This window comes from Grammomys surdaster, unplaced genomic scaffold (assembly GCF_004785775.1).
Source record: "Grammomys surdaster isolate TR1022 unplaced genomic scaffold, NIH_TR_1.0 126036, whole genome shotgun sequence".
NCBI classification, from domain to species: Eukaryota; Metazoa; Chordata; class Mammalia; order Rodentia; family Muridae; genus Grammomys; species Grammomys surdaster.
The window spans coordinates 1,146,336-1,165,795 of NW_021620849.1; the positions used below are offsets into that span (position 1 = coordinate 1,146,336).

Here is a 19,460-nt window from a genome sequence, read left to right on the forward strand (position 1 = left end):
CAACGCGGGCCGGCGAGGGGGCAGGTTTACCAAGTAGGACGAACCATTCCCTTTAGGAAAGATAAGTGAAATTCTAGTGTAAGACCACTAGAAAGGGGAAAGTTCCCATATAACTGGTTTTATAGAGCATTTAAATTTGAAGAAAAATACTTACAGGACGATTTAAGAGCAATCAGGTGATTTCCCTTATTTTAGCACCCCCACAGATGCTCTTGGTGCTGGCTCCAGCGAAACCGAGTGCTGCGGACCGGAGCTGACAAGGGTCAATTTCAGTCATGCAGGTTGTAAGAAACTCCGGGTCGTGGCTCCTGCGGTCCTGGGCTGGACCTGGGATGACCAGGTAAGGATTGTTCTTTCGAGGCCACTGTCACTCTTGAGTCTGCCCGCCTACTTTCCAGTCCTGTGTGCCACTTGAACCCCCCCAAAACACCGTTAATCCAGTCCCTCACCGGACTCTACTTTTTTGCAGGCTTATGGCCATTGCCCCAGCTAAGAATATCCACACCGGAGCCCCGAGGTTAGAAGACTCAGCTGCCAGGCAGAACACTAAAAAGGAAGCCCCTCCTAGTCGCTTCAGGTGAGGGTTAAATAGATCCACCCCTCTGGAAATAATGCTTAGAGGGGTTGTTGGTGAAGACAAGAGGGATGAGCTGTGGCATGAAGTGGCTGTTCAATTAGCAGCTATTAGCTAAGTGTCCAGTGTATATAAATACAAGCTTTCTTTTCCTTGTGAGATAGGCTTTAGATCCGACTAGCAACTTTCTCAGCCTCCAACCCAAAATGTCTTGAAGGACTACACTAACTGCACATCTTAGATTGGACCTTTCTTAGTGTTGTACCTAGCCCTGGGACCTGGCATCCTGCAGCATTCCACTAGTATTGATACTTCGTATGCAGGCTCTATATGCGTTCACTTAATTTTGCACCTGTTTAACAGTTACAAAAACTTACTACCTGTTGTGTACCATGATAAGAAGTGGAAATATAGGTTATTTCTCCCCAGTCGTACACAAATTTGCAAAGATGACACATAGGCAAATGTTTTAACCTTAATCTGATCAGCAGGATAATAGAGGTAAGAACTGGCTGGACATTTAAGAGAATAAGGCACTTGTGAGGAAGTCAGGCAAGACTTAAAGTACCATGGAGTGTCGAAGTGACCGTGGGAACTCAGCTGGACAAGATGAGTGTGATCATTACAGGCAAAGGTAACGTCTGTGAAAAGGCAGGCTGTCAGAGACAACTGGTATGTGGTGATTCCTCTAGAAAAACGTTTCGGAACCTATAGGTTTCGACCCCTTTTGGGGGTGGTCTCCTAAGACCATTGGAAAACACACAGACTTACATTACGATTCATAACAGTAGCAAAATTACAATTATAAAGTAGCAAGGAAAATAATTTTATGGCTGGGGGTCACTACAGTGTGAGGAACTGTATTAAAGGGTTGCAGCATTAGGAACACTGAGGACCAATGTTCTGGAAGGATCCAAATAGTGAAGGACTGCCCTGTCACCCTGGAGCTTTTACACTTCGCCTGCTGCAGGCAGTGAAGAGCTGTTGATGGAATTTGATCCAAGACTGATGTAGTCATTCATTTGGCAATCCCAGACACTACTGGGATTGTTGGGGTTACATCCCTGCTCCAACAGTAAAAGCCCTCTCAGCAAGCAGACAGTCATAGCCATATCCTGTCCAGCTCTGGGAAGAGTTGATACCATTTTATTCATTCGTTCATTCATTTTTAGGATGACCTTGCTGTGCAGCCCTGGCTACCCTCAGATTCATAATCGTCTTGCCTTGGCTTCCTGGGTGCCTGGATTACTAGAGCCTACCCCAGCCTTAGCCTTACTCTTTAGAGAATCTGTAACCACTGTGTTGATGTAAAGCCACAGGGAGCAAGAATGGAAGCTGAAAAGACTGGAAAGCAATAGAATAGGTAAAAAGTGATGGTGTCTGGAATAGGGTGAGAGTTTGACTGGTATAGCCAGTGGGCTTTGGTTTTGGTGTTTTATTTTGTTTTGAGACAAAGTCTTGCTGTGCAGCCTAGGCTGGCCTGGAATGTGCAGCAATCCTCCTGCCTTAGTTACCTGGGTGCTTGGGATTATAGGCATCCATCCATGACCAGCTACAGATCTGTTAATATGAAATGTGAGAAAAGGAAAGGTGTGAAGGCTCAAAATTGAGTGCCAAACAACTGAAAATTTGGAATTGTTATTATATTAAAACGGCAGGGACTGACAATTGAGATCCGTGTATTTAAGTTTAAGGTGTCTTATGCTTGCTTTCAAAAGGCCTTGCATAATCCTGTATAATAAAAGAAAACATATGAGACACTTAGCATCAGAGTAGAGTTGTCAAATAGACAGATATCTGGGGAAAGGAAGAGCCAGCAAAAGAAAAATCCTCCCCAAGATGAAGAAAGCCAGACAAGATTTTCTTTTTAGTGCAGTGCAAAGTAGGGAACTGAGCTGTGTCTGGCACTGCAGACAGGATGGGGTGACAGGCAGGTAGCATGATTGCTCATTGGATTTAACAGTATGGAGTTGGTTAGTGACCTTCACTACAGCCTTTCTGATGGAGAGGTCGGAAATAACTTCTCACTGGAGTGGGTTGGTTTCAAAGAAAATAAACAAGTATTGTCATTCCTTGAAGGAGGCTTTGCTGTAAGACAGAATGAGAAGCTCTTGGGAACTTGGGGTCTTAAGTGCGGAGGGTTATTTTTTGTTCTTGATGTTTTGACTTTATGACATGACCGTATCTTTTGCTTCTGGGAACCAGAGAAAGACTGATACTGAAGTGGGAACATTGCCAGAGCAGTGTCCTTGTAGGGCTAATGATGCAGCTGGAGCGTGACGGCAGCAGAGTTCTCAGAGGCCATGGGCACAGATGTTTGGTGGTGGAAGCTGGAAGAGAGTCTGATTGATTCAATTTCTCTACAGAGGCCATCAGCTGGCCCTGAGGATACAGGAAGGGCTCGGATGTTTACGGAGACAAAAGGAAATGTAGAAGAGGCATCCAGGAGAGTGGAAGGATAATTGAACTGAGCATGATTGTCAGGCATCTTGAGAGGCTGCTCGATGCTGGCAATTCATTAAGATGAAGCACTGGGTCTTGGCAGGGACAGATTTTGCCCCTCGCCCCCAGGGACTTAGCAGTGTCTATAAAGTTCTAATGGCTATAAAGTAGGAGCTAGAATTCAGTGAGGTAAAACCACGGATGGTACCAAGCACCCCACTGCTCACAGGACAGCCACCCACAGAAGCATTTTATCCAAAATGTCAGTCAAAAAGCCCTGGTGTGAAGACCAGTCAACCATGCCATGTTTGCACAGACTCAAAGTGTCTTGAGAGATGGATTTAACAAGGGCTGGGAGTTTGCCAGGAGAATGTGAAGAAAGACAGGGGAGTGGAGACTAGGATTTAGTCCCTGTGAGAAGAGAAGTATTGCCTGAGGTATGTGGAGTGGCAGCGATCTGATGAGCTCCTCAGAGTGCTGCCCTGAAGACAGCAAGGTAGTAGGAGGTGGCCAGGAGCTTGAAGCCAAGGTGATGACCATGTGCTGGTAATGGCTGCCTGCGGCCCCGAGAAGTGCACAGCCCAAGTAGGACAGATTATGATTAAAGGAGGCAAGGCTTAGAAATAAAAGTGCAGGTCTTTTGGAGATCTAGCTGGATTACTCAATAGTTATTTAGAATGCCAGATGACACTGAGCCAGCTATGGTTTTTACAGTTTATTTGCACTTTAAATAATTTTTTTTAATTAAATATAAATTATCATCCCCCCTCTTCCATTTTCACCTTGTAATGCTTCTCTTATATCCCCTTTTCTCTTTCTCAAATGTATAGCCTCTTTTTTTTTTTAATTGTTGGAGGAGGTGTATTCCTAACTACATAAATATAACCTGACCAGTCTGTGTAATGTTACTTGTATGTATATTACCTCAGGGTTGACCACTTGGTATTGGATCTCCCATTTTGAGCCTTCCTTAGTTGCTTGTATTCGCATTTTTAAAGATTTTAGAATTAAGCCAGGCATGGTGGAGCACACTTTTGATCCCAGTACAGTACAAGCAAAGGCACGTAGCTCCCTGTATTGGAGTACAGCCTGTTCTACACAGTGAGCTCCAGGCCAGCCAGAGCTATGTACTGAGACCCTCAAAAACAAACAAAATAAAACAGTCTGCCATTAGCAAATGAACTGCCTTGCCACATCCCCCTGTCACGAGAGTGGGCAGAAAGACTAGTCTCAGAAAGCTCTGTCTCTCTTTCTTAGAGCCTTCCTCAGAAGAGCCACTGCTCAGTATACCTTCAACCTGAGAGAATCTTGTTCTGTTTTGTTTTATGATTGGCTCTTGCTATGTAGCCCAGGATGACCAGGAACTCTGTCATCATAGCTGGTCTTGAACTCATGGTTGCTCTCCTGGCTGGGGTTACAGACATGCACTATGCACTGCCCATGCCTACTGAACCTGAGAAGTTTCAAGGCCTGATCTTGGCCATGCCCTAGATTAAGTGGCTTGGGCTCCTAGTTTAGATCTTGCTATAGAAAGGGCACTGTACTGGTTTTACCCAGACTTAGACTTGTATTTGTGCAACAGACGGGGAAATAAATCCATGGAGAAATCATGATCACTGAAACAGTAATGTCATCTACAGGCCTGGGACGCTTTCCTTCTTAGCACAGAAGCTGACAGTCCAGCCACCCACAGAGGCTGTGTTTCACGCTAAGACTGGGCCACAGGAAACAATGCATTGTGCTAGCTTTTGAAACTATTCCTACAGAAGCAGATGGGGCTTGGGGGGTGGGGGAAGGTGCTTGAATGGTAGCGTGTTTTCTAAAAGTGATTTCAGCATAGTAGAAATACAGTGTGGGTGTGTGGGCACAAGTCTGTGTCTGATTTAGGTGTGTAGGCATAATGAAACAGCCGGGTACTCCCATCTCAAATGCTGAATGACAGTGGTGTGCGTGTTTACACTTGTAAAGAAGAAAGCACAGACCCAAGGCCAGCCTCCTGGGTCCAAGGCCTGGCTTTCCTTGCTAGCCCTCTTTCTGTTTGGACGTGAGTTCTCCACCCGAACATGAAGGCTCCAGCCTCAGGGGAACCCAGTGGCCAAGCACACTGTCAAGACCAGTGTTCCCAACCCTGAAACATAGAGTGCCTAGATTTTAACAGCAATGGTACAGAAAGTCTCCTCCAGAACCAGGCGTTTGCCCTCGCTTTTTGATTTGGTGTGTGTTGGGGGGAGGGGTTGTTTGGGAGGTTTGAGGCCTTTGTCGGTGGTGGAGAGCAGGGGCTGGGCAGAGTCTTACAGTATGTCCAAAACTGTGTGTATCCCTGGTTAGCCTTGAATTCAGCTTTCCACCCTGCTCCCCATCTTGCCTGTCTCACAAGTAAACATCACCGTACTCAACCTATTTTATTTTCTTTTTAAGCATGTGTGTATTTCTTTTGATTTAAGGAACTAACAATGTGGAAATTAAAGAAAATGCTTCTTCTGATTGCAGCATTTACCCTCCAGTTCCAGGACAGGAAAGCTCCCTGCAGTGGGCAGGGATGAAATTTGAGGAAGTTCCAATTGCACACATTAAAGCAACCTACAACAAGTAAGAAAAGGGGTGTGCCCGCATGAGTCCCCTATGAACTACTTCTGCCTTGGGCCCTCTCAGAGTAGAAGTTGGGGTATCAGATGCTAGTTTCATCTTGTTCGGGGAAACCATCTTCTTTCTTTATAAAGTTTGCTTAAGTTTCATGAAAACATAAAATAGGTTTAGTACACTGTCATTGTAAGGGGTTTTCTTTTTGCCTTCCTTGGGACTCCTATGCAAGGACCAGAAGGACTGCATTAGAAGCAAATGGTGAGGGAAGCAATGTACAGATACATGATTTATTTGTAAAGTAGCCAGAATATATAAGCCCCTTAGTTAGCCTTCTTACCTTAGGCCCTGTGCACTGCCCCTTCCCTAGCAGGGCTAAGTGTGGCAGTGAAGGAAAGACTAATGTGTCCTGTGGTGTGCTAGCACAAGACACAGGTGCAGTTGAGCTCTCAGCTGCAGAAGCAAAGGGCCACGGGGACAGCTTTGCAGGCTTTGCCGTGTTTGGTCGAAGTCTGCCTGCCATACAGTTGCAACACAGCACCAGAGACATAATCCTAGCCTCCAGTGCGAGCACACAAGAGCTGCACAGCATACAGCAGCATCTCCCTTCTCTTGAGCTAATGCAGACAGGGCTTCTGAGCTCTCTCTGTGTTGTGTCTGTACACGCTGCATGAGAATGGTTCTGTGCAGTGCAGGAAATGTAAGAGACCCCAGGGGAGGAGTGAACACTATAACAAGACGAACAAACAGGCGGTCCCTGCTCAGGGCTGGCCCAGCAGGTCTCCTGGACAGCTCCCCTTCACTTCTCCTTCCTAGGAGTACCCAGAAAGCTCTGCAGAAAGTGGGGTGACGATAACCAAAGGAGAGACAGAAAACATACCATAGGGTTTTCTTAAAGTCAGTCTTAGTTACAATTTACCATTTTAGGGCAGAGTAGAAAAAAGTTTCACTTACTTAAAATAATTTTTGACCAGTGAATAGAATGTCATAAGCATTTGAATTGTCCACTGTAATAGTATTCTAGGGATAACTGATTTTGTGGGATTTTTTTGAGTCTTTATGATTACCTCTGAAATGATAGGTAATAGATTCGCTTCAAAACAGTCCACTGATGAGAAGATGTAACAGGCTTAGAGGAGACACTGTATTTGGATGTGACCTGGTCATGGTTGGAGCAGAGCTCCATATACTTTTTAAAAATACTTTATTACATTTTTACTTAGTTGTTGGGAGTGGACTGTTAACATGTGGAGGTCAGAGAACAATTTGCACCAATTAGCCCTCTCTTTGCACCATGTTGGGTGCACGTGTAAGCTTTAAGCCATCCCTCCTTCACACTGTTCTTTCCATTGTTGTAGTGGAAGATACTCGAAATTTTCTCAGTGTTGTGTTTTTTAACAGTTGCCTAATGTGAAACATGTAGGTTTTTATAAAACACCAAGCGATATCACATCCAGGGTAAATGCTGCCTCAGGGAAGGCTTCATTCAGGTAGAAGTGGGTCCTTCGGGTCATGCTCTCCTGCCCGTGGATTATGGCACTCCCTCTAAGTGTGCGATGTGCCCATCTTCCTTTAGCATAACAGAGGGAGCTCGTGACCTTCTTTTCTTTCCCACTGCGGCTCCTAAGGACATTAGCAAGCCCTTCCTTCCTGAGCAGTGGTAGAGCTATATGCCTCCTCCTCCCAGCACACAGATCCAGGTGGTCTCTGCCACTAACACGTCCCTGGCCCGCGCCTCCTGTGGCACAGAAGGCTTTCGCAATGCCAAGAAGGGCACCGGCATCGCCGCACAGACAGCAGGCATAGCTGCAGCAGCAGTAAGTACCTGACCATGCGGTTCTGCTTTCCCTGTGGCTTACGGTGGGGAAGTCTCATTAAACCAGATTCAGAAACAATGAGATCTTTGCCCATCCCTGTTAGATGCCCTGACACTGCAGCTGCTTTAAGAGGCCCTTGTAGAAAGGTTACCAACTTTCTCTCTCAGCTTCAGTGGAGAAAAAGATGTCACTTATGTTCAGAGGAATAACCAGAGTGCTAAAGGTTTAGGAACCAGTGCCCCTTCCATTAAAGACCAGTGGGTTGTATTCTATTCAGGAAGCATGTCTTACAGCACAGGTCCCAAAGTGAAGTGTCGTAGATCTTTCTAGAAGCAAATTCAGCAACTCCATTTCAGACACTTCATTATTACCATGTCTTCAGAAGAGCCTGCTATTATCCACTCTTTCCAGAGAATCAGATTCTGTGGGATTGTGTCGAAGTCAAGCAGCCAGTTCAGCCCTCTGACGTGAACTCAGATGGGCCTCAAACCAGAGCTGCACGTTTTCTGCTATAACAGAGACCATAAATGCGTGTGCTCTGACAAGCAGAATACTTCCTGAAGGAACACCTTGACCTTTAAAGCTGGACATAAGGAAACCTTTGATTGCTATGAGTAATGATCACCAAAACGCAGAATGATGTAATTACCCATCAGACAGAACACAGCTAAGTGGCACATGCCAGTGTTTTGGGGACCTCTGCATGGTAGCTTTTGAGTATCTTCCAAGACCCATAGTGAATGTGTTTATAATCAGGACACATACTTAACTGTAAAAATACTAAATCCCATGTTATAAGTGGGCCCAACCTTGATACCCATGGTGATGCCTCAGCATTTGGATGAAAATCAGGCAATATCTTCAAGTGTCCACTAGGTGGCAGTACAGCTCTGTCACCTTAGTTCCTTATCCATCTTCACTTGGGCCCTTGGTACTTAGCTTCCTTCTGTGTCTTCTGTCTCCCTGTTTGCTCCTGTTGTTGCCATTGTTCCATGTCTCCTAAAGACAGTAGCCAGAGCCTGGGCTGCAGCACTGTCTCAGGGACACTGACCACTTGCCTCTTTCTAGAAAGCCACAGGAAAGGGAGTGACCCACATCAGAGTCGTAGTGAAAGGCATGGGACCAGGACGCTGGGTAAGTAACTAGGGGTTTTCTTCAGTGTGTTGCGAGTATTCTTTAGAGCCAGGTGTGGAGAGTAGAAATGTCCCTTAGTGAGTTTCCATGGCGTTGTTTAAAGTTCCTTTCTGTTCCTGTGACCTACTAATCCCTGCAGAGCAAGCCTGGGTCATGAATTAATTTATTACCTTCTTGAGTACCAGCCCCTGGGAATGGAAAAGTGGTCTCTGGGGGACCATCACAAGTAGATCCTCAGCACAGACTAGTGAATGCAGTGGAGAAGGGGTCAAGATGCTGGGCACCTTGAGAGGGATACTGAGACCAGTGGGGCTATAGCTTCCCGCAAGAAAGTAACATCTCTCTGACTTTAAGAGAACAAAGTGTTGTGGTGTGAGTGTGTGTGTCCCAGGAGAAGGAAACACTCCTGTAAAGCTACCAGAGTGGATAGAACCTGTTCTCAGACTGTAAAGCCCAAGGTGGCGGCAGCAGGGACTGGAATTGTAGACATGCACAGTGAGCCTCCATCCTTCTCGGAGCCCTGTCTGAAGATGCTGGGTCATCATTTTGAAGACCATGCCATTTGCCTCTTTCTGATCTTTCCAGTCTGCCATCAAAGGACTGACCATGGGGGGTCTGGAAGTGATCTCAATCACAGACAACACCCCTGTCCCACACAATGGCTGCCGACCCCGGAAGGCTCGAAGGCTGTGATGGGAAGGAAGCCAGCACTTGAACCTGACCTGAAGTCTTGACTCAGGTGGATCCCACAAAGGCCCACTGTGGAAGCTGCTGGAGCAGGCTGTTCTCAAACCCTCCTTAGGGGAACATTCCTCTTCTTGCACTGAAGCTGAAGGTGCTGAGGCTGGCCTCTTGGACATGAGGGAGTGGGAACTGCAGGCCCACTGTGGCCAGCTCCAGCCTCTGCTCTGAAAATAAAGGACTGTTCTCTGTAGTAGTTGTTGTGAGTTTTCGTTCCCAGTATTTCAGACTTCTGAAAGATTGTGAACAGAAGTGTGCCCTGGATAGAAGGGCTACAGTGTAAAGTGGGCTGCAACCCACTGCACGCTTCTTCTCACACTGCCTTTATAACAGCCTCTTACCTGAGGTGGCCACATTTGTCTCAACCAACAACTGAGCATTTATCCCAGGTGAGGTGAGACCGTTTTGCCATCCTCTGGAGTCTGTTAGATCCCACAGATGAATGGGCATGCTTGAAGTTAGCCTAGCAGTGTAGGGGTGCATGCAAGCACGAATTTTCTAGGAGTGTCCAACCCTTGTACTCCATGAACTCTGGTAGTCCCCAAATACAAAAGAAAAATATCTTTAAAGTAGGCTGTATGCTGGTGGAATTGTATAAAACAGGATTTGCCAGGAAGAAGGGTGGAAAGTGGAGGGGCGGGCACTGTGGACCATGCTGGTGTAGAACCTAGACGGAACAGGCAGATGGGCACAGTTCAGAAGCCCCAAGTCACCCCTCAGCCAGTCATGCATCACCGCAGGAGGCCAGGGCAGGGGAGATAGCTCTTCCAAGCATCTCAGCTGAGAGTAGCAGATACTTAGAAGGAAATGCCCACAACGTAGTACCACTCCTCCCAGATAGGGCTGCAGCAAGGCTAGTGAAGCCCTGAGCCTTCCCAAGCATGGTATAGTGAGGACCACAACTGCCCTTGGGTAGATAGGAGGGGCTGTGTTGGAGCTGGAGAACAGACATGACTACCAACTTAGAGGAAATGAAGGGAAAAGGTCTCCCTACTCCTTTTAATCCTTAGCAGGACCTGGGAAATATCCTGAGTGACTAAAGCTGGAGGCTTCTTGTGTGAAAGCCACTGCTAGAAGGAGCACTTTAAAACTGTCCAAGCAATGCATTAGAAAGGACTTGGGTGTTGTAGGGAGTCTCACTGTATAGCTCAAGCTGGCCTTGAACCTTCTACTAGGATTACAGTGTCACCATGCCTCACACACAGACACACGCTAGGTACGAGAAAGTGAAAATGGTGGCAGTTTCTTTATTGATGACAATAAAGTAACATTGTCAACGAAAATGAGCTTCTTAAACCATTCTTTGTGACCTGCTGTGGTTTGGCCTTTACTCAAGTGGAGAATGGGCCTCAAGCAGAAATAGTTAAAAGGTTTAGGGGAAAAGCTTCGCGAAGATTCTCTACAGAGAATTGGAGAGGGTCGAGAAAAGAAACGTGTTAAAGGTTGGAAAGGTGCTGGAGAATCAAGACTAGTGAGAACTGGAAGCAGCTGCCATGCTAAGCCTGAGGACAGGTGAAGGACCTTGACAGGATCTGAGCCATGGAGGCAGGTACCACCCAGGAGTGATCACAGACAGGGCCTTTCCCAGAGTCACGACCTGGAGGGGAAGAGGAGGAAGTTCCCTAGTAGCTTTGCTGTGCAATTTTGGGAGCTGCAGCGTGGGATGTCCTGGCTAAACCCCACAGATGGCTGAAGAACAGTAATGTGTTCCTTGGTAACTGGGGATGGATCCGGAGGGGCTCATGGTAAAAGAGCAAGAAGTGACGTCCACCATGCCCCACTGCTTCGAAAAGTGTCTTGCTTATCTGGGTGAGGTGGCACATGTCTGTCATTTAAGCACAGGAGGTGGGGGAGGAAGAGCAACAGTTTAAGGTCATTGTCAAATACATGGTGAGTTTGAAGCCAGCCTGGGCTACCTGAGACATCGTCTCAAAACAACCAAAGTGTTCTGTCAAAAGGGGCTTGAAATAGCTCAGGGCCACTGTGTAGAAATGCATGCCTGGCACATCCCTAGCCTCAGGAGCCAGCCAAGTATGGGCATTGTGTCCAGGGCTTCACTAGGAAATAAACAGGCTTTATTGTGGCAAACTCTCAGAACACTGTCGCTTCCCGTCTGTGAGTAGTCAACAGCATCCTCTTCTTTTTCCTGTATTAACCTTTGGACTTGGCTTCTCAAAGGCTAATGTCGACCTCCCAGCAGGAACTAAGGCTTCCTTACTAAAGGCTGGTCAATCTTGACAACTTTTGATTCCTCAGACATACAGTTTTACTCCTACAGCCAGTGCCTCAGGACTGGTGATGTAAGAGACACCTTTCCTCTCCTGTGCACACAAAAAGAATGCTGTCTCTCTGCACAGAGGACATGCTTTCATTTCTCTCAGCCAAGGCCATCACCTGACACCAAGATATAGTCCCTGCCAAAGGAAACCTGCTTAACAGTGTGTCCCCAGATGCTAGCAGAATATCACTCTGGCTTTCCAGAAACCATGTCCTAATTCCACCTGCCCACGACCTGACTCTGACATGCCCACTTCAGACAGACAGACAGACAGACAGACAGACAGACAGACAGACATAAATAAATAAAACTAAGAAAATGTATACCTTTCTCCCCTCCAGGCTCTCCCCTCTTCCCACAATCTTTGTTTTGCTTTTTTTGAGACAGGATCTCACAAAGTCCAGCCTGGCTTTGAACTTGCTTCTCTCTGAGCATGACACTGAATTCTGATCCTCCGTCTTAGAAGCATCCAAAGTGCTGGTTACTGATGTATGCCACCATGCCCTACTTTCTTTGCTTTTCTTATTTCCTATTTTGTAAAGATGAGTTGCTGTTTAAAAAGTTGAATACCATCACCCCAGAGGGATGGAATGCTGTTCTGGTCTGCTTTCTGTTGCTGTGATCAACACCATGACCAACAACAACCTGGAGAGACAAGGATTTACTTTACAGGTTATCGTCTATCAGTGAGGGAAGTCAGGGCAGGAACCTGAAACAAGAGTGCTGCTTACTGGCCTTCTCCCACACTGATGTTCAGTTACCTCTGTTATACAGCCCGAGGCCCCTTACCTAAGAATGCCACTTTGTACAGTGGTCTAGGCCCTCCTACATCAATTAGTAGTCAAGAAAATACCCTTACAGACATGCCCACAGGTCAATTTGATGGGAATTTCTCAATTGGAGTTCCCTCTTCCCAAGTTGATTAGCCATCACAAGTGGACACCCAATTTCCTTTAACCAAAAGCAAAAAACTATTCACTCTCCCAAACTGATAGGTTCTTCCACAGTCACCAGAGCTAGGCATAGGGAGCACCGAGGTCTGGTGTGAATGCTGTTCTCCTGGGGATAAGTCTGAGGGGGGAGGGGGCTAGACAGACCTGCAGCTAAATTACGAAGATGTCCCTTAAAGGAGACATAAATGTTACCAATGTTCATGGGAGTGGTGCCTTTAAAAGGATAGAAGGGAGGGTTTAAGGAAGAGGTGGCACTGGACGCGGGGCCAGATGGCTTAGTGCATGCACTTGGAAACGGATTCACAGCCACGGCAGCGGTGAGAGGCCATCAGCTCACTGTTACAGCTTCTTTGTCATGGGAGGTCATGGGATTCAGACTGGAGAGGGAGACATGGAGGCCAAGGCTTACCGAGGGATCCGAGGAAAAGCCCAAGGTGGAAAAAAAAACCCTTATACTCACACCAAGGATAAAGACAAGCTCAAATGATATGATAGAGAAAGGCACATATCTAGAAAGCTGTGGCCAGGAAAGAACTTGAGTGTCAGGTCTTCAGAGATGGCTCAGTTGCAGGAGGTAAAATCCATTACAGGCTGTCTTGGTTACTTTTCTTTTGCTGTGATAAAATCACTGTGAACGGGGGCAACTTCTACATGAAAGTGTTAAATTGGGCTTACAGTTTCAGAGAGTTGGAGTCCATGATGTTGGAACAAGGCATAGCTGCAGGAATTGCTGGGCGTTCACTCTGGATCTGAGAGAAGCCTCAAAGCCCATCCCCATCACACACCTCCTCCAACAAGACTACGCCTCCTAGCCCCAAACAGTTCCACCAACTGAGGATGAAGTATTCAAACAGATGAGCTTTTGGGAACCATTCTCATTCAGGTTATCATGCATGGTGTCTGAAATAGAGTTGAGCTAAAAGTCACTGGGGTTTATGCAATTATGCATAAACAATTATGAGATGTGACCCAAGAAAACTGTGGCTTTAGACTTCAGTAGAAAAAGAACTGGAGCAAGGAGCAAGAGACAACAACTCATCAGGGAGTGGTTCTACCCTCATTTTCTCAGTTCTGAAGACATCCCTGTACAACACACCCCTACCAGCTGCCATTTATTTGAGAAGATGTCTAATTCCCACAAGATGATTCCTTTATCTCAGGGTGTATCCCTTCCCTCATGGATAACACCCCTCTTCTGGGATGTGGGAGCTGTATTGTGGTGCTTTATTCTCCCTGGGATCCAAGGTGGCTTATGAGCCCACGTCATAATGTCAGTGGTTTCTAGCAAAAGCGCCTATATGCTCATTTCCATGGTGGGTATGAGACTGCCCAGGGAAAAGTACAGAACTTGGCAAGAAGATGGCCTGGTCTATAAACACTGCAGGAGAGCCAGCAAGGGGGCAGGATAGAGTAGTGAGAGACAGAGGAGCAGCTGGCCTCTCAGGAGCCACAGGGGCCCAGTACATCATGCATAGAATGCTGCCGAGGGGTCAGCTAGCTGCTGTGTCAGGGGGAACCCTAGCAGCCTGGAAGGTCATGTTGATATACCAAAGGGCAGAGAGAGTGGAGATCTGGACCAGATCCTGAGTCTGATAAAAGATGTGTACTGTCAGTGGATCTGTGAAGGGCCAACACTTTCCCTCTCACAAGATGTATGGGTTTGGGGGCACAGAAAGGATACAGTGCTTAAAGGTAAGAAGCAGATCCTCCAAGCAAGGTGGCAGAAGACAAGGCTTCCAGGGCAGGCAGTCATGTGAGACCCTAGGGGCAGGTGTGCCCATTGTAAGCCGGGAACAGCCACTGATGGAAGCAATGTAGACGAATCAGAAGCAAAACGTCCTTGGAATCAGTACACAGGGACCGTTCCTTGTTCTTCCTAAGATGTCCTATAATTGTCCTGAAACAAAAGAGCGTTCCTTCTCCCCCAGCTCTTACTGAGACACCACAGATAGCTAGAGCTGCTTCAGAGGGAGAACTGGCTGCGTCTGTCACTGTATCTTACACAGGGAGGCTTTGGCTTTGTAATTGCTTGTAGGAACACTCCATCCAGTAGGCAGCTCCTTCCCCTAGAACTCTGCCAGATGGCAACACTCCTTATATGCTCTGCCAGCACAAAAGCAGACGGCCCCACGTGGTTCTTAAACACAGCAAGTATGGTTAAAGAACTAAATGTTAAGTTTTCATTGGTCTGAATTAATTTAAGTGGTGGCATTGTCCTGGGATAGTATGGCCTTGGGGATCCTCCCTGTATGCCCACTCCGCAAAGACATCTTGAAGGCCTGTGAGTCAGGCAAAGACTGGGACTTAGATGTCCATCAGTAGAGTGTTAGTGAAAGAAATTGCAGAATAACACGTGTGTGTGGGGGGGGGGGTGTATGTTGCCCAGGAAACAAGCCAAGCTGTGTGGCTAAGTGACAGAGAGAGAGAGGTGGGCGGTGGAATGAAGTGTGTGGTATAGTTACAAATGACGGTAGGAAAAGAAGAGAATGTGGCGCACACACGTTTGTGTGTGCATTGGCTCTCAGTAGTAGGGAAGCAATGGGTGGAAGACGTAGCCTTTTCCCTTTATCACCTTCAGACCCAGGTACGCTACATGTGCTACTTAGTTAATTAACAAACCAATAAAAAATAGAAGTAAAGACTTGGTTTTACCATGCATATTTAATGTACAGATATATAGACATATACATACATACACACACACACACACGAGCTGCAGTTGGGCAGTATGCAAATAGTCTGCTGAAGTATGTACAGAACATTTCATGAATATAATTTGACACACATGGACCTGTAACACTGTCAAGCCACCCTCTCCCCACCCCTCCTGCCCTGTAAAAGATGCTGGCTTTGGCTCTGAAGTTTGTTCTGCTAATTAATCTGATTTCTCCCCTCTGCCAAGACAGGTACAAATCAAATTGTGCACTTGCTCTCAAATTAGCATAACAAGTCTTGCCAGAAAGTCACCTCAGTGTCTTTATTGCCTGGCTGGAAGGAGGGGTAGGCGAGCAGGTGCTGTTTCCATAGTGCCCTGTGGCAGCTTAACCACCTAGGATTTGTGTAATCCCCTTGAACTAAAAAGAAATGTCAACTGAGGGGCAGCGCTGTGTCACAGGGGACCCAGGCTGTGAAGACACCTGCTGTCTAGACTCAGGTTGAACCCACACTCCCTCCTTCCCCAACCCTGTCAGACATTGGTGGTCCCTCTCAGGACTATGGAGGAGAGAAGATTGGTGCTGAGAGCCTAAAATCATTTATGGAGAATTGTTTGGGGGAGAACCCTAAGATTGCTGCAAAGACAAACTAGAAGTCCTAGAAACCCAGTTAGGTCTCTGCTGGGCTCTGAACACTGTTCCCTCTGGCCTCCTATTCCTTCCTCCATGTTGGGATGGGAAGAGCTTGGGAGTTAAAGTCACACACCTGTATTGTGTGACTTTGGAGAAATGACTGCACACTTGGAACCTCAGCTATGCCCTTCCTCTTAGTCGCTAATGTGGGGATCTAGGCAGACTGCTTTACTCTGCTTCTCCTCAACTGGAATTATCCAGCCTGGCTCTGCCTCCACTCTAGGACCACAGTAGAGGGAGAGACCTTCAGCTCCACTCTGAACCCCCGACTAGGAACCTTGTAGTGAATGCAGATGTTAACCCATCTGGCCCTGGCCATGCTGCTGCTGCTGCTGTTGTTAAACATTTACCCTGAAATTGTAATTAGAAAGTGTTGTATAGGCCGGGCGGTGGTGGTGCATGCCTTTAATCCCAGCACTTGGGAGGCAGAGGCAGGCGGATTTCTGAGTTCGAGGCTAGCCTGGTCTACAGAGTGAGTTCCAGGACAGCCAGGGCTACACAGAGAAACCCTGTCTCGAAAAACCAAACCAAAAAAAAAAAAAAAAGTGTTGTATAAGAGCCATCACCCATCTTCCTGTTTCCCTTAATCTACTCAACTGTGGAATAAGCCAGATTGTTAAAAATATGTAGCCAAAAACTAAAATGAAATTAAAAAGCCAAATGATTTGAGAATATCCCTCAAAAGACTTTCTTCCCTCCCTCCTGCTTCAACATCTCTCAGTAACCAAATACAAAATTCTGATGCCCTGGTAACTGTACTGAGCAGATAAGAGACCAGTAGGGGAGAGAAATTCTGAAGCCTGTGGTAATTTCACAGGACAGGAAGTGAGTATAAGTGTGTGTGTCCGATGTGAGGGTATGCGGTGACAACAGTATTGATAAGAAAGGGATCCAAGAGTAGGGTACACTAGTACTCAAAATCCTAATAAGAGGCTTGTGAAGTCGGGGTGGTGGGTACCAGCAACTTTCAGAGAAGCCATGGATGGTCACAATGGAGTCTATTGGTATGTCAGTCACTTTTCTCATTGATGAGACCAAAATACCTGACAAGAAACAATGTATTTGAGCTTACCGTTGAGGGAGATACAGTCTTGGGGAGGCACAGTGGCAGGAGCATGGATCTCATTGCATCCACAGTCAGGAGGCATAGAGCGAGAGAGATAAATGCTGTGCTCAGTGCACTTCTCCCTTTTCCTGCAGTCAGACTCCAGCCATCAGTGGTACCACCCGCCCTTAGAATGGTCTTCTCTCTGCACTTAAACCTTCCTGGAAACACCCTCATAGACATACCTAGAAATACATTTCCATGGTCATTTTAACTCCAATCTTGTTGGTATTCTTGTCAGTAATGATGGTTAACCATCACAATGTGGCAAACAGCACAGTGTGAGGTAGAGTTGGGCACCAGATCCCAGGCAGGACCCTTTAGATGCTGCCTCATAAAAAAAAACAGTCTTCACAGATGCATTTTACTTAAGGATTCTGAGACTCGGGGCAGGAGTGCTGGGGATTGTGCTGAACTATCTGTGTGGGTCCTACATGCAACCCCTCCCCCCCAGTTCCTTATAAAAATGTAGGGAGCTTTGACCATAGATATGAAAGAGAGTCATGTGACTCAGAAGACTAGAGAGAAGCATCACAGGAAGCCAAAGAAGCAAGATTCTTTCTCAGAGCCTCTGAGGATGAACAGACCCAGGAACAACCCAGTTTTTGTCCACTACTGCCTGCTCATTAGGCTCCTGAACTCCAGAGCTGCAAACAACAAAGCCATTTGCCTATTTGCCCGTTTTCCTTCTTTTCACTCTCCTGGAAATCAAACTTAGAGCCTCAAATGTGCCAGGCAAGTATCCTACCTCTGTGTCCCAGCCCCAGTCCCAGCATGCCCCTGCTCCACCCCTCTTTTTTATTTTGAGACAGATCTCAATATCCGCTGGCCTTGAACTTATTCTGAAGCCTAAACAGGCCTTGAACTCCAGGGCCTCCTGCTTCAGCCTCCGGTGTAGCTGAGATTACAGACCTGTGCTACCAGGTCTTGGTAGCTCCGTTGTTTTGAGGCCTCTGGCATGCAGTCATTTGTTCCAGAAGCCTCAAGGGTGCATACTGAGGGGCAGAAGAGAGAGTTGGGGAAGTTGGTGAGGATGGAGAGACATGTAGAAGACATGTAGAGGACGGGCTTGGGTGGAGTGTGGGTGAGGAAAGGAATAGAGGGTGGAATGTCTATAGGATACTCTGTGGCCCGGAGGCAGTAGGAGCTCTTGGCAGTCGTCAGGGTCACAGCATAGGAGGAAGGCATTTGAGAAAGCTCTTTCTGGAGCCTGGAGGAGGCAGGGAGACCCAGGAGCCCTGCTTTATTTAAGCCAGGTGGAAAGTGGAGGTAAAGCTGAGTAACCGTGGGGAGTGAGCGTGGGGCAGAGCTTTTCCAGACAGGCTGGGGAGGGGCATAGATGAGGGAGAAGCTCTGAGGCTGCTGCAGGGAGCATCACAAAGGAGCCTGCCAGTCCTCCCCAAGTGTCTCCTCCTCTAAGAGATGGGGTGCTTTTTTTCTCACCTGCATCCTGGGCTCTCCCCTGGAAGGGGCACATGCCCCTAGCACAAAGCATAGGCAGAGATCCTGGGACACATGGGGATCCTGAACACAGTGTCCCTGAGAGCAGGCAAAAGCACATTTTTTTTTTTTTGTCCTGTTGGGACTGGGATAATTGGGGCATTAAGGAAAATGCATTTCTCACCTATTTTCTGTCTGATTGAAGCGTACTTTGCAGTCATTTAGAGCCCTCACACCTCCTCAAATCAGCGCTCAGCTCACTCAGATGGAGGCAGAAAACTGGGACATCACATGGCTCCTGAGGCTCCCAGGATTTGACAAGCAAAAAATACAACCTCACCCATATCTCTACCATCTGAAGACACGGCCAGTCTGGGCAGACTAAGCCCCTTGCCTGGCTGCACCCTCCATAAACAAGGTGGCCGTCCAGGGCTCCCACTCGAGAACTGCATTTGACTCGCACCATCGCCTCAAAACAACCCTGTGCCTTGTCTTCTTTTCTAGATCCCGACAGCACCATCTCAGGAAGGGTCCCCGGCTCCATGGTTATTCTTGATTGTAAGATTAGGTCCCATGTGGAATTTAAACAGGGAAGTGCAGCTCAGTGATAAGGTGCTTGTCTAGCATGTGCAAGGTTCCAGGTTCAATCCTTAATCTCTCTCACACAGACATACACACACATACAGTCATATACACATACACAGACTCACACACAAAAGTATATACATACACATGTACATAAGACACACACATACATATGCACTCACGCACACAAATACACACAAACACATTCACACATATACATAAGACACACAAATCCACACTCACTCAAACACACACATATATGCACAAACATATATACACACATATACACATATAAACACATATATACACATACGTACAAGACATACACATACACAAGAGACCTGGACTACTTTCTTTTCTTTCTTTTCCTTTTTTCTTTTTTTTCTTTTTGTCTCTCTCTTCTCTCCTCTCTCTCTCTCTCTCTCTCTCTCTCTCTCTCTCTCTCTCTCTCTCTCTCTCTCTCT

The 19,460-nt window shown here is 46.8% G+C and overlaps 1 protein-coding gene across 1 annotated transcript; it reads left to right on the forward strand.

The window, feature by feature from the left end:
* Nucleotides 1-25: 25 nt before the first annotated feature.
* Nucleotides 26-9,484, forward strand: Mrps11 (mitochondrial ribosomal protein S11). Its single transcript, XM_028754824.1, has 6 exons — nt 26-340; nt 470-577; nt 5,507-5,605; nt 7,284-7,413; nt 8,482-8,547; nt 9,133-9,484. Exons 1-6 carry the CDS (start codon nt 276-278, stop codon nt 9,238-9,240), a joined length of 576 nt encoding a protein of 191 aa, XP_028610657.1. The 5' UTR covers nt 26-275; the 3' UTR covers nt 9,241-9,484.
* Nucleotides 9,485-19,460: the final 9,976 nt, after the last annotated feature.